Raw genomic sequence first — 11,069 nt, 5'->3', positions numbered from 1 at the left:
GTGTGTGTGTGTGTGTGTGTGTGTGTGTGTGACAGAGAGACAGAGAGGATTATGCTTGCTGGAAGAGAGAGAGAGAGAGAGAGAGAGAGAGAACCACGCTTGCTCGAAGAGGCTCAAACAGGCACAATCTCAGGGCAGGAAAAGGCTCTCTTGGGTCCTTGTAACGTTGACAGGAAGCCACCAGGGGTGCACTTATAAGTTGGTCCCCTGATGCACTGAAGACAGCTAGCACCCACACGCGCTTTCCCAGAACGATTATCTTGTTGTCGTTGTCAGTGGGTGCCCACTGACGGCCAACCGGGGCCCAGCCTGGCCCTTCCAGCAGCCAGCCTTTGGCTGTGGCTGCCTCTCCCTCCTCCCTAGCCTACTAGTCTGGGAGCTCTGCTGAGACGGTGAGCCATGAGTGACCCGGCCACCTCAGCAGGGCATGTCCGCAGACGGACAGTGGACATATGGGCCTTGGGGAGCGCACAGACCTGATGGTGCCAGTCGGGGAGGGCACGGGGCTGACCATGCTTCGGAGGTCAGGCTCCGGGATGTGGATCTTGAGCGGGGAGATCTGTGGGTACAGTGGGCGGAGTGGGGATGCTGGGGCGCCCTCCTTGTGGAACAGCGACGTAAACTGGATCTTGATGGCCGTGCTGGGGAACCGGAAGGTGCACCTGCGTAGGAAGGAGGAAGAGGGGGTTGGGTCGGCACAGAGTCAGCATGGGCAGCGAGGCAGAAGGCCGGGCGCCATTAGGGAAGATTCCAGGGCACTCTGGGACTCCCACGGGCTAGAAATCCTCCTCCACTATACTCGGGCATCCCAACGGCCACCAGGGGTGCCACACTGACACATGGCTACCCCTGTCCCGTGTTGCTTTTCCACCGCCAACGAGGACCCACAGCAGAGATGCGTGGCACACAACCACAGTCAGCTGCTGGCCCTAGAACCACCCGCTCAGTGTGTCTACTGTCTGAGGACAGGAGGGCAGACAGGACTGCCACCGCCCCACCCCTGTCACTAGCCCGAGAGGACGCAGGTGACAAAGAGGTCACAAACATGACCATCGGAAATCCTGGGGGTGGGGGGAGGTCCTGCTGTCGACTGGGCAGCAGTAGGTTTAGTTTAACCACCTGTCGGCAGAGCCACTGTCACCCAGGGCCACCACCGAGTTAGAATTCACGCTCGGCACCCGGCAACGATGGCAGTGACAGGAACAATTCATTTCTGCCCCCGCCCCTCCCACCAGGCCTGGTCCCCGCACCCCCACAACTCTCTGGGACCCTGGAAACCAAGCCTGGAAAGTGGGGACTCCCACAGCCCCAGCCGTGGGGGAGGAGGCAGCTGTAGAAGCTCCTAGGCAGGGGACCAGGGCCATGAAAGCAGGCTTGTCTGTCAAATGCTGTGAGCCCCAATCCCGTAACAGCCAGCAACCAGGCGTGTTTTCCTGCAGAAACATGGCTGGTATGGAGTTTTTGGAAGGGCCCCTGAGGAAGCAGCAGTGAAGGGCGGTTGACCAACACTGGCTGGCAGCCCGAAGCTGGTGGGGTCTTCAAATGGCTGTGTCCCCTCAGATTCTAGCCTACCAGGAGAGCACCCTACATTTGGGGGGAGCCTCCCATGCGGTACTCTGGGCTCCTGGGGTAGGGCCCCACAGCAGGTACCTGGGACCTAGCAGGGTGTGGCTAACGCCCATGGGTTGACTAAGGGCATGGGCTTGAAGCCCTTGGAGAACAGACTGGGCTGCTAACCCAGAGGCCGGCAGTTCCATTCCACCTGAGGCCCCTGGGAAGAATGGGGTGAAAAAAAGGAGAAAGGGGTGGCTATCCACTTCTGAGCAGCAGCCACTGGGGACCCGGGGGGCATGGGGCAGGGAGCTGCTCCCACCCCTGGGGCTCGGGCACCAGCCTGGTAGACGACAGGTGGGCCAGTACCCTCCGAGCAGCAGCACTGGCCGTGGGAGACCAAGAAGGTGCAAGTGGCAGTGTGGCCAGGGCCCTCCCTGCAAAACACCCTTCAGCCCCATCACCGTGCCCACTCAAGGCTCAAGACTCGGGAGTGGGGAGTGCCGAGTCCTGGTGGCGCAGTGGTCAAAGCACACGCTAGAAACCCACAGGTGGCACCCTAAACGCAGCAGCAGTTCTGCACATACCCCACCCCGTTAGATGTTCACTTTCACCTCGGACAACCGCCGCGGGGTGCCGCCTCGTCCCCAGAGCTACACTTCCTCAGGACCACAGATCTGACCTCGGGAGTTTGGGAGGGGGAGGGGGCGCGTCAGGTTGGCTGCAGGGATGCGCATGGCCACGCCGGCTTTCAGCGCCAACACAGGAGGGGACACACCCCACTTTAGAACTACCCTCAAAACCGGGATCAACGTGCAGCTTGACCAGGGGCAATGCCCACTGATCACCTGGACACACTGGGGAGGGACACACGCACCCTGACTCTCCCCTGCCCTGCCCGGGGAGCAGGGTGGAACTGCCCCAGGTTCTTCCAGAAAGCCACCTGGCGGTGCTGCTGGGCAGCAGCCTGGGGGTCAAACCCGGCAGCTGCTTCCCGGGAGGGCGATGAAACAGCTGACAGGGTGGGCGTGGAGGGCATCCAGGCCAGAGGCCCGCCCTCGGGGGCAGCGCCGGCTCGTGGACACGGTGGTCAGAGGCAGCGTTTTGTGAGCCCCTTGTGTTTGCCTCAGTTGAGCAAACGTGCGTGCGTGCGTGCGGATCCACAGCGGGCAGTGGCGACGGGCCCACGGGCCGCACGCAGTAGGCGCCGTCTCTCTATCAACGCACGGAAGAGGCCCGCCCCGAGCCCAGCCCGCGCACGCGCAGACCGCCTCCGACGGGGCGGGGCCCAGCGCGTCACTTCCGGGACTCTCGCCTCCTCGAGGGGGGCCGGGAGGGGCGCCCCGCCCGCCGGAAGTGGCTCTGTGCGCGCGCGCCGCCGCCCCCAGCAGCGCGACAGGGCCCTCGGCCTCCGGCGGGGCGTGCTCGCCGCGGGGCCCCTGCGCCCTCAGCGGGGGGCCGAGGGGCGCTCTCACGGAGCGATGGTGGCTCGTCGGTTAAGCGCTCGCTGTCAACCGGGCAGAAAGCTGAGGGAGGCGCCTGCGTCCTTACAGACCGCCGGCCCGCGGCCAACACCGCGAGGCGGGTCCTGACGAGGCCCGGCAGCGAGGCAGACCCCGACCCGGACGCTGCGTGAGCAGCCCGGGGAGGGGCCCGGGGGCCCATCCAGAACCACCTCCTGATTCCGGGTGGATGGCCAAGGGCCGCCTCGGCGGCAGAGACCAGCTAGGGGGACGCCCTGGATGTGCGCGTGGCCGGGGTGATTGGGAGAGGTGTTAGGGCCCTCACCTCTCCTCCCACCGTGGCCTAGGCAGTCACCGGGGCCAAGGATGTCCCTTGAGGAACAGCGAGGCGGATCACAGAAGTGGCCTGACCTGTGACCCATGTGGACCCTCGGGCCAGCTCTGCACCCTGACCGAGAGCTGCACTCAGCACTCACAGAATGCACACAAGACCTCGGCACACAACACCCACATCTGGGATGCTTTACACGACAGCAGCCCCCCCCCCCACACACACACTTCCCAAACCCCTCACCCTACACACACACACACACACACACACCCTCATGTCTTACACACACGCACCCTCATGTCTTTCACATAACAGACCACACACACAAAACCTCAAGCCCTTTACCCAACCAACTCCACACAGCCGTAGGTCCTGGAAAGCAAACCTGCTGGGCTTTAAAAGGACAGCCGCCACCCCGCTCCTGAAGGAGGGGCAGTCAGGCTGTGGAGCAGACACTGAGCTGCCGGGAGCACCAGCCACCATCCTGCCACGCTACCACCGAGCAGCAGAAAATGCCCCAGGACATGGCCCCGAGCCAAAGTGCTTCCTGCCAGCCCACACCGCCAGAGGCCAGGCCGAGTGGGTGTCTGGAGCCCTAGTGATGCAGGGCCCCATCGCATGGCAGCTGCAGGGGCCAGAGGGCGGGCCTGCTCTCCTTCAGTGTCTTCAGGACATGATCACCAATAGGATCTTTCCCCAACACTTGGGTCACTCTGGAGCAAGGAAGGCCGTGCCAGGCCCTCACCGCCAGCTCTGTGACACACAGGGACCGCCACCTCCAGGGATTGTGTGAGGGACCCTTCCCACCGGTCTTTGCAGTGTGGACGGACAGGTTGCTAGGCTGGCCACTGGTGGAAGGATGGAGGAGGCAGGTCACCAACCCCAAGACCAGGCTCTGGGCTGGGGGGCTGCACTCTGCTCCCATAACCCCCCACGGGGCAGCTCTGCTGTTAGGGGAAACGCGAGTGGGATTGAGTGGGGCACCCCAGGACAAACATGCTTGAAGAGTGGTCAGAAATGAACCTCAGAAATGAGGTTCACACCCTTTCTCTAACAGATGAAGACACTGATGCCCACAGGGACCAAGTGGCCACCAGGGCCACTGAACAGCTGGGCCCAGGGGCAGCTTAAGGCCTGGAGCCCCCTTCCCCAGCCCCTTCACCCAGAGCCGTGCTGTACCACAGACAGACAGGCAGCCAGGCAATCAGCCAGAATGAATGCACAAGCTCAGAGCTTAATATAAACCCAGGTTCTCCTTGTGTTGAGCCCTACACAGCCAGGCCAACACGTCCCTCACAGGGATGGTCTAAACACACAGGTCTCAGGTTGATGCCAACTGCCCGAGTGGGCCAGGTGGGCACTCACTAGGTGACCTCGTTCTCTCAGTGTCAGGAAGGCCCCGCCTGGGGCAACCTCAACAGGTCACCATAGGTGTCTTCAGGGAAGCCCTCCACGAGATCCTGTGATCTGTTCGGAGATCTCCAAGGAGCTTTTATCTGGATGGAGCCAGGGCAAGATTTGCCTAAGACGTGGACAGGACGGGGTCTCTGGCAGGGGGTGACCCTCTCTGCAGGCCACCCGGGAAGGGCTGGGGAGACAAGGGGCTCTCAGACTACCTGGAGACCACCCCCTCCAGCCTGAGTAGGATTCATATTATTAGGCAACAGCAGCAGCAGCAGCAGCAGCGAGCCACAGCCTCCCCCCCACCAAGTCTGTCCAGGGCCCACAAACAGTCCCCCGGAGTAAACCCCACATGTGCGCTACAGCCCCAAACCTTAAATGACCAGAACAGGCGCTGTGCACCTCCACCCACAGGCACCCTGGCGTGCACACAGCATGTCAAGGGGTGCGAGTGGAAATCAGGGGTGGGGGGCACCCGTACCGGATGCCAGGAGTGCAGGTGGCATGACTGGGCGCATAGGCGCAGAGAAACGTGATGCGATCCGTGGTTCTTGAGGACGCAATGGAATTCGGTGGAGAAGAGACCCACCCTCTTATTACTTCCCTAATTTTTGAGACAGGGACGCAGGAGCTGCCTGCCTGTGGAGGGAGGGGGAGGGGAGGGAAGGGTGGCCATAGGGAGTTCTCACCACACACCTGTTCAGAGTTGGCCCCTCTCTGGTTTGGGGTGTGCAGTGCTAGGTGAGCACCCTGCTTCTGGAAGGCAGCGTGAGTTGTATGGCAGGGGTGGATGCTGGATTGGAGCTGGGACCCGGGTGTGCCTGGCTGGGGGCCGAGGTGCCTTCACCCTCAAAGCCAAGACTAGGCTAGGGTGAGACGGTCTGGCCTTTCCTGGCACCCGTGTGTGGAGGTGACAGGACCTGGAAGCTTCGAGCAAGCAGACCCCGCGGAAGGACCCCTCCCCAGGGCACTTCCTGGGCAGTGCCATGGGGTGGGTTCAGCCACCAACCGTGTCTAGCTGTTGAGTGCAGACCTCGTGCCACCAGGGCTCTGATGCCGGCAGCCTTCCAGTGAGAGGCCAGGAGGGAGGGAGGGCAGTGAGTGGAAGCCCTGAGCTGTTGACCTGAGTGTTGGTCCCCATCTCCGGCCTCACTGCCGTTTGAGCCGAGCTTAAGCATAAACGGGGTGGGTGCGCTCCGATGAGCGCTGTCTGGAGAGTGGACGCTATCAAGGAGAGGGACAGTCACCAGTCACTACAAACTTGGCTGTGTCCTGGTGACAAGAGGGCACCCAGAACCCAGAGGCCAGCAGTGTGATCCTGTCCCCTTACACCCTTGTGTCCAGGCAAGTGTGGGTCGCAGGAGCAGTGAGCTACCCTGGCCCCTCCCTTCATGGCTGGCCGCTTCACAGGAAGGAGCCCACCCTTTGCAAATGTCCCTGTTGTGCAGGTGGGAGGGCAGGAGCCCTAGGGAGCAATGGGTACGCTCTCAGGTGCTCCCCAAGAGGCTGGGGGTTCGAGCCCCCTGAGAGGTTGACAGCCTAGAAAAGCCTGGGGGGCATTTCTACTCTGTCTTTGGAGACTGCAGTGGGTCAGAATCAAGAGCAAGAACTACAACCCCAGTGACCACTAACACGCGTGGAAGCAGCAGCCACAACATCCAGAGACCCTCGGCATGGGACCACGCTGGACTGTGCAGGGGCAAAGAGGTCACGGTGAGGCAGGTCCAAGGGGCCCCTGACCCAAGCCAAGGGTTTGCAGTCACTCACAGCACGCGAGCTGGAGCACGAGTGAGGGGCAGCAGCGGCGCAGGCGCTGGAGACGTACTCGAGGGGGTGGCCTGCCGGGAACAAACAGCCCCGTCTGGGGAAGGAGGGCGGCCGGGATGTTCCTTGGAAGCAGCAGCTCTGTGCACGTGCCCCACCGAGGCTGTGCCGGGAGTCCTGCTGGCAGCACCACCGGGGCTTTCTCCCTTGGAGCCCCTGGGTGTGAGCACCAAACTTTCAGGCAACCATGCACTTAACCGCTGTACCAACCGGGCTCCTTTGTGGCTCATGGTCGAAGACCGTCACAGGACGCCGGCCCCAGCAGGGAGAAAGCCAGCCATTCTGAGCTCCTCAGGAGCAGCACAGCGGAAGGTGCTTCCTCCCCAGGTTTCTGTGAGTGTGGGTGAGGCGCACACGCCCAGAGGCAGGCGCACAGTAGGGACAGGGCTTGAGGGAAAGCATGTCCGGAGGAAGATCGAGGACTGCAGTCCTGCGCGGGGATCAACAGTCCGTGTGTAAACAACCCAAGTGCTCCAAAGTGGACCCACAGCCAGCCGCCTGGCAAACCGAGACAAGCTGGGCACCGTCAGGGACTTCGCTTCCCCGACCAGCCACCAGTGCCCCCGAGGCAGCGGTCAAGGCTCATAGGACGTGCTGCACTGGACAAATCCCCTGCTCAAGAGCCTTCTCAAAGTGCCCCAAGCAAAGATGCCACTCTGAGGCCGAAGGAGTGCCTCATGCACGTGGGGGCTGGACAAGACAACATTTGAGCTGCGGTGCCGGGCGGGGCGAGTACAGCCAGAATGCTCCTGACAAGAGCAAGGGTGGCACGACTTCCTCTCGGGTCCCCTGGACATGTGCTCCAGAGGGACCGGTGCCTGGAGAAGGGCATCACGCTTGGTGAAGAGGAAGACGGGGTGGGTGGCACGGCCACTGCAGCAGTGCTCGCCACCTGACAACAGTGGGGAGGATGGCGGGGGCGGGGGAAGAGGAGGAAGGGGAGGGTCACTATGGGTCAGAACTGACACTCATCAGCCACCACAGCCAGCGAGAGAACGTAAAAGCTGCAGGGCGCGGGTGGGCTTTCTCTTTCACAAGGAGCAAGAAGAAACTCCAACACTCGGGAAAAGCGTATCCAGGAGTGCAGGTTGTTCAGAAAGTGCGGAGACAGAGGTTTGGTGTCTGCTGCCACCCCACAGTGCTGCTTGGGACCCACTTTATTAAAACTTGCTCTTTCCACAAGCATTGGTTCCATTTTTAAAAATCCATTTTCCAGTGATTTTGTTCAGAAACACGTTGGGGAACCCCCCCCCCCCGTTACCCCCCGGGAAACACCGCCTCCCCCCTGCATCTGTGAGGGCACTGCACACCATTGAGGCTGGAGAGAGGGGGCTGTCAGGAAGGTCAGCTCCCCGGAGAGCAGATCCGTGGAGGGCTCTGGGCCGCCCTGTGAAGTGTCAAAGACCGGGTCTAGGAAAACAGCCCAGGCACCTTGTATCCCAGGTGTGCTTGCAGATGGTGTGGGGAATCCCGACCCAGACACTGCACCAATGCACCAAGTGAGGAGCTGTGGACGGAGGCCCCCAACAGAATCACTGCCAAACCCCACGGGTCATCCCCACTCACGGCCGGCCGGTACCTGTAGGGATGAAACGAGGGGGAGCAGGGCGGGAGACACAGATCCCGTGCAAAGCTGTTAGTCCAGGCCCGCCTGGGGCACCCTGTAATTCACGATGGGACACCCGGCTTTCCCAGGCCACCGAGAAGCACTGCAAGAACAGGCAGTGGTGTGTGAGGTGAGTTACCCACTCGGGGCGAGCTGTGCTGGCACAGAGGGCGCCTGGCAGACTTGCGCAATATGCGGAGCTGCAGACTCTCCGGTTGAGGAAATGCTGTCTCTGTAAAGCATGGTTTGGCTAGGTTCTTCTGCACAGCCCTCCCGAGCCCTGAGACCAGGTGGGCAGGCAGGCAGTGAGCGGAGTGATGAGGGGAGTCCCAGAGTTCAGGAACCCCTATCACATCCATCCCCAAAGTGCTGGGATGTGGAAGTGGGTATTAAGAGCCCGGCTAACAGAAAGGTCAAAGGTGGACTCTACCCCAGGTGTAGACTACGGCAGGAGAAGGCATCCAGTGGAGCATTAGGAGGCGGGGGTAGGAGGAGGCTGGCAGAACTTGGGGGTGGGCTGGGCATGGAGGAGGCTGAAGGGCAGAAAACACAAGAAGCAAATTATTGGGACAACGCCATCCTCACCCCCCCACCCCCCTCTGCAACACAGACAATGGGTGCCACTCCTACACCCTCCCAACTCCTGGTCATCGCCAGTGTCAAGAATGAGGGGGACAGCCTGGCTCAGGGGCTGGTTACATCAGAAAATGCTCCTCCCTCAGGTTCCCACCACCCGTCCTGCAACCTGACTCCTGGTGGCCAGTGCCCACCAGCCCACCAGCCAGCCTGGCCAGTCTCTAAGCAGACCAGGGCTGGGGAGTGGCCTGAGGGGACAGCTGAGGCCCAGACTGGACGTGAGGGACGAGCCTGCAGTTGCCTGCTGGTGGTGAGCTGGTGGAGTTGGGGGTGTGGGGTATGGTTCTCCCTAAGGAATCTCCGAGGAGGGCCGAGGCGTCCCATGGTGCCAGCGAGGCTGCGGGTGGGGCCTGGCCGAGCGTGGAGCCTCAGGGCTGGCCAACTAGTGCTTTCGGATGCCGCCCCAGTCCATCTGTCCGGACCCCCACTGGCCCTGTGTGTTACACAGTCACTCGGTGACCCTCGTGGGCGCCGAGGCAGGAATGTGGAGGCAAGTCCTGACGCACAGCAGCCTACCCCCAGGCGCATAGGCGTCGGCAGCGGTGGCTGCTGGTGCTGCCGGGCAGTGCCGGGTGCTTAGAGTCCGGGGTGGGGGCTTGGCAGTGAGTCCTGTGGTCAGCAGCCAGCCCCTAACCCACTGGGCCACTAGGGACCTGCGGCGAGCAGCACCGGGAAAGGCTAGCGCGGGCCACCGGACACGCGCCCCTCGTGACAAGGTGCGCGCTGCACAGCAAGGGCAGTGCCGTGGGCCACCAGGGGCCGTGGCTCCGACTGGGCCCGAGTCCTCGGACCGAACCGACGGTGCTTCTGCGGAGGCTCCTCACAGGAAGCCGCTCACCAGGGCCGGCCGCGTCCCTCCGCTTCCCTGGCCACCGCCACGCCCTCCGCCTGGAACCAAAATGCAAGAACTGGCCAGGCGCAAGCCTCGGCCGGAAGGGGCGGGTCCTGGTGGGCGGGGCTCCAGATGGATCCAGTGATTGGCTCAGGGCACACACGTGCCCCTCGGGACAGTAGGATGGGGGGGCCCCCTCCCCACAGCACCCACACCAGGAGTCCCGGGCGGTGCAGACAGTCAAGGGTGCCACTATCAGCCCTAAGGTGGGATATCTGAACCAAATCAGAGGCGCCTGGGCAAGGGGAAGAAAGGCCTGGTGACCTGCTTCTGTAAAGCGGCCGCTGAAAGCCCCCAGGGGCAGAGCCGCCACGTGCCTGCCACGGGTTAATATGGATGTTTCTCCATTCTCCTCCGGCGTCGGGGGAGGGCGGCAAGGGGGAGGAGGAAAAGGATGCAGGTGGGAGTAAGGTGTGTCCACTCGGTCACCGTGGCCCAGGCAAGCACCAAGCCTCGAGGGGCCTGATGGCTACCGATCTGCATACCCACCAGGTGAGGGTTGTACTGTGGGGTCAGTCCACTTTACAAGGGAGGTTGGGAGGCCCTGGTGACTTGCCCAGGGGCCCTGTGGACCAGCAGGCAGCCACTCCTGTCACCACTCACCACTTCCTCAGTGAGCCGCCCGCCTTGAAGGCCAGTGTCTCCAGCATTTACTTGCCAAAGGCCCCGTCTGTGCTGAGCTAGCAGCTAGGTACCGGGGTCGCAGCCCCTGCATGCTAGGGCAACAAGGTTTGTGTTCAGCTGCTCAACTTAAAGAGGTGGTGGTTCTGACTCCCCCAGTGACACCGCCCGAGTGAGGCCTGGCCATGTGCTCCTGTGCAGACTGCGGAGCGAAGACCTACGAGCCCTTCTGCTCTGTAAATACGGGGTTGCCCTAAATCAGGACCAGACTGGCAGCAATGGGCTTGAGGTTTTGTTGAACAAAGCCTGGTCCCTGCTTCCCCTGGACAGTGGCAGGTAGCAGGTGGTGTCTCCTCCAGGCCCCGGGGAGGCCTCTCCTGAAGCTGCCTAACGCTGGAAACAGGAAAGAGCGGTTGCTAGGGCGCCTGGGAGGTTCCAGCCAGCGCCACAGACAACAGGAGGAAAGGCGGCCTGGGAGCAGGGAAGGAAAGAGATGGAAGCGCAGTGCCTGAGCTAGGAATCACAGGTGGGTACACAGAAAGGGTGGCTGGATAGAGTTAACGTTTGACACTCGCCCCCATGGCACGAACGCCTTCTTCCTCCCCACAGGAGAAAGTCACCACTTGGTGGAGACCCGTCAGCTCCCGGCCAGACACCCGCATGTTCTCAGGGCTCAGTCGGAAGCTGGGGGCAGAAAGTAACCTTTGTGCTGGGAGGGGCTGGGTGGGCCCCGGCGCGCACGCG

The 11,069-nt window shown here is 62.4% G+C and overlaps 1 protein-coding gene across 1 annotated transcript in view; it reads right to left on the bottom strand.

The window, feature by feature from the left end:
• The window catches only part of FOXK1 (forkhead box K1), a 53,123-nt gene that overhangs the window by 7,741 nt on the left and 34,313 nt on the right, over window positions 1-11,069 (bottom strand). Inside the window, exon 6 of the mRNA XM_045284378.1 lies at window positions 477-662. Coding sequence (XP_045140313.1) covers window positions 477-662 — 186 coding nt within the window. The remainder of the gene's footprint in view (window positions 1-476; window positions 663-11,069) is intronic.

This window comes from Echinops telfairi, unplaced genomic scaffold, assembly GCF_000313985.2.
Source record: "Echinops telfairi isolate 266 unplaced genomic scaffold, ASM31398v2 ScPeMD7_5;HRSCAF=22, whole genome shotgun sequence".
Lineage (NCBI taxonomy): Eukaryota > Metazoa > Chordata > Mammalia > Afrosoricida > Tenrecidae > Echinops > Echinops telfairi.
The sequence above is the reverse complement of the archived record's forward strand: the minus strand, read 5'-3'. Positions and strand labels throughout refer to the sequence as shown.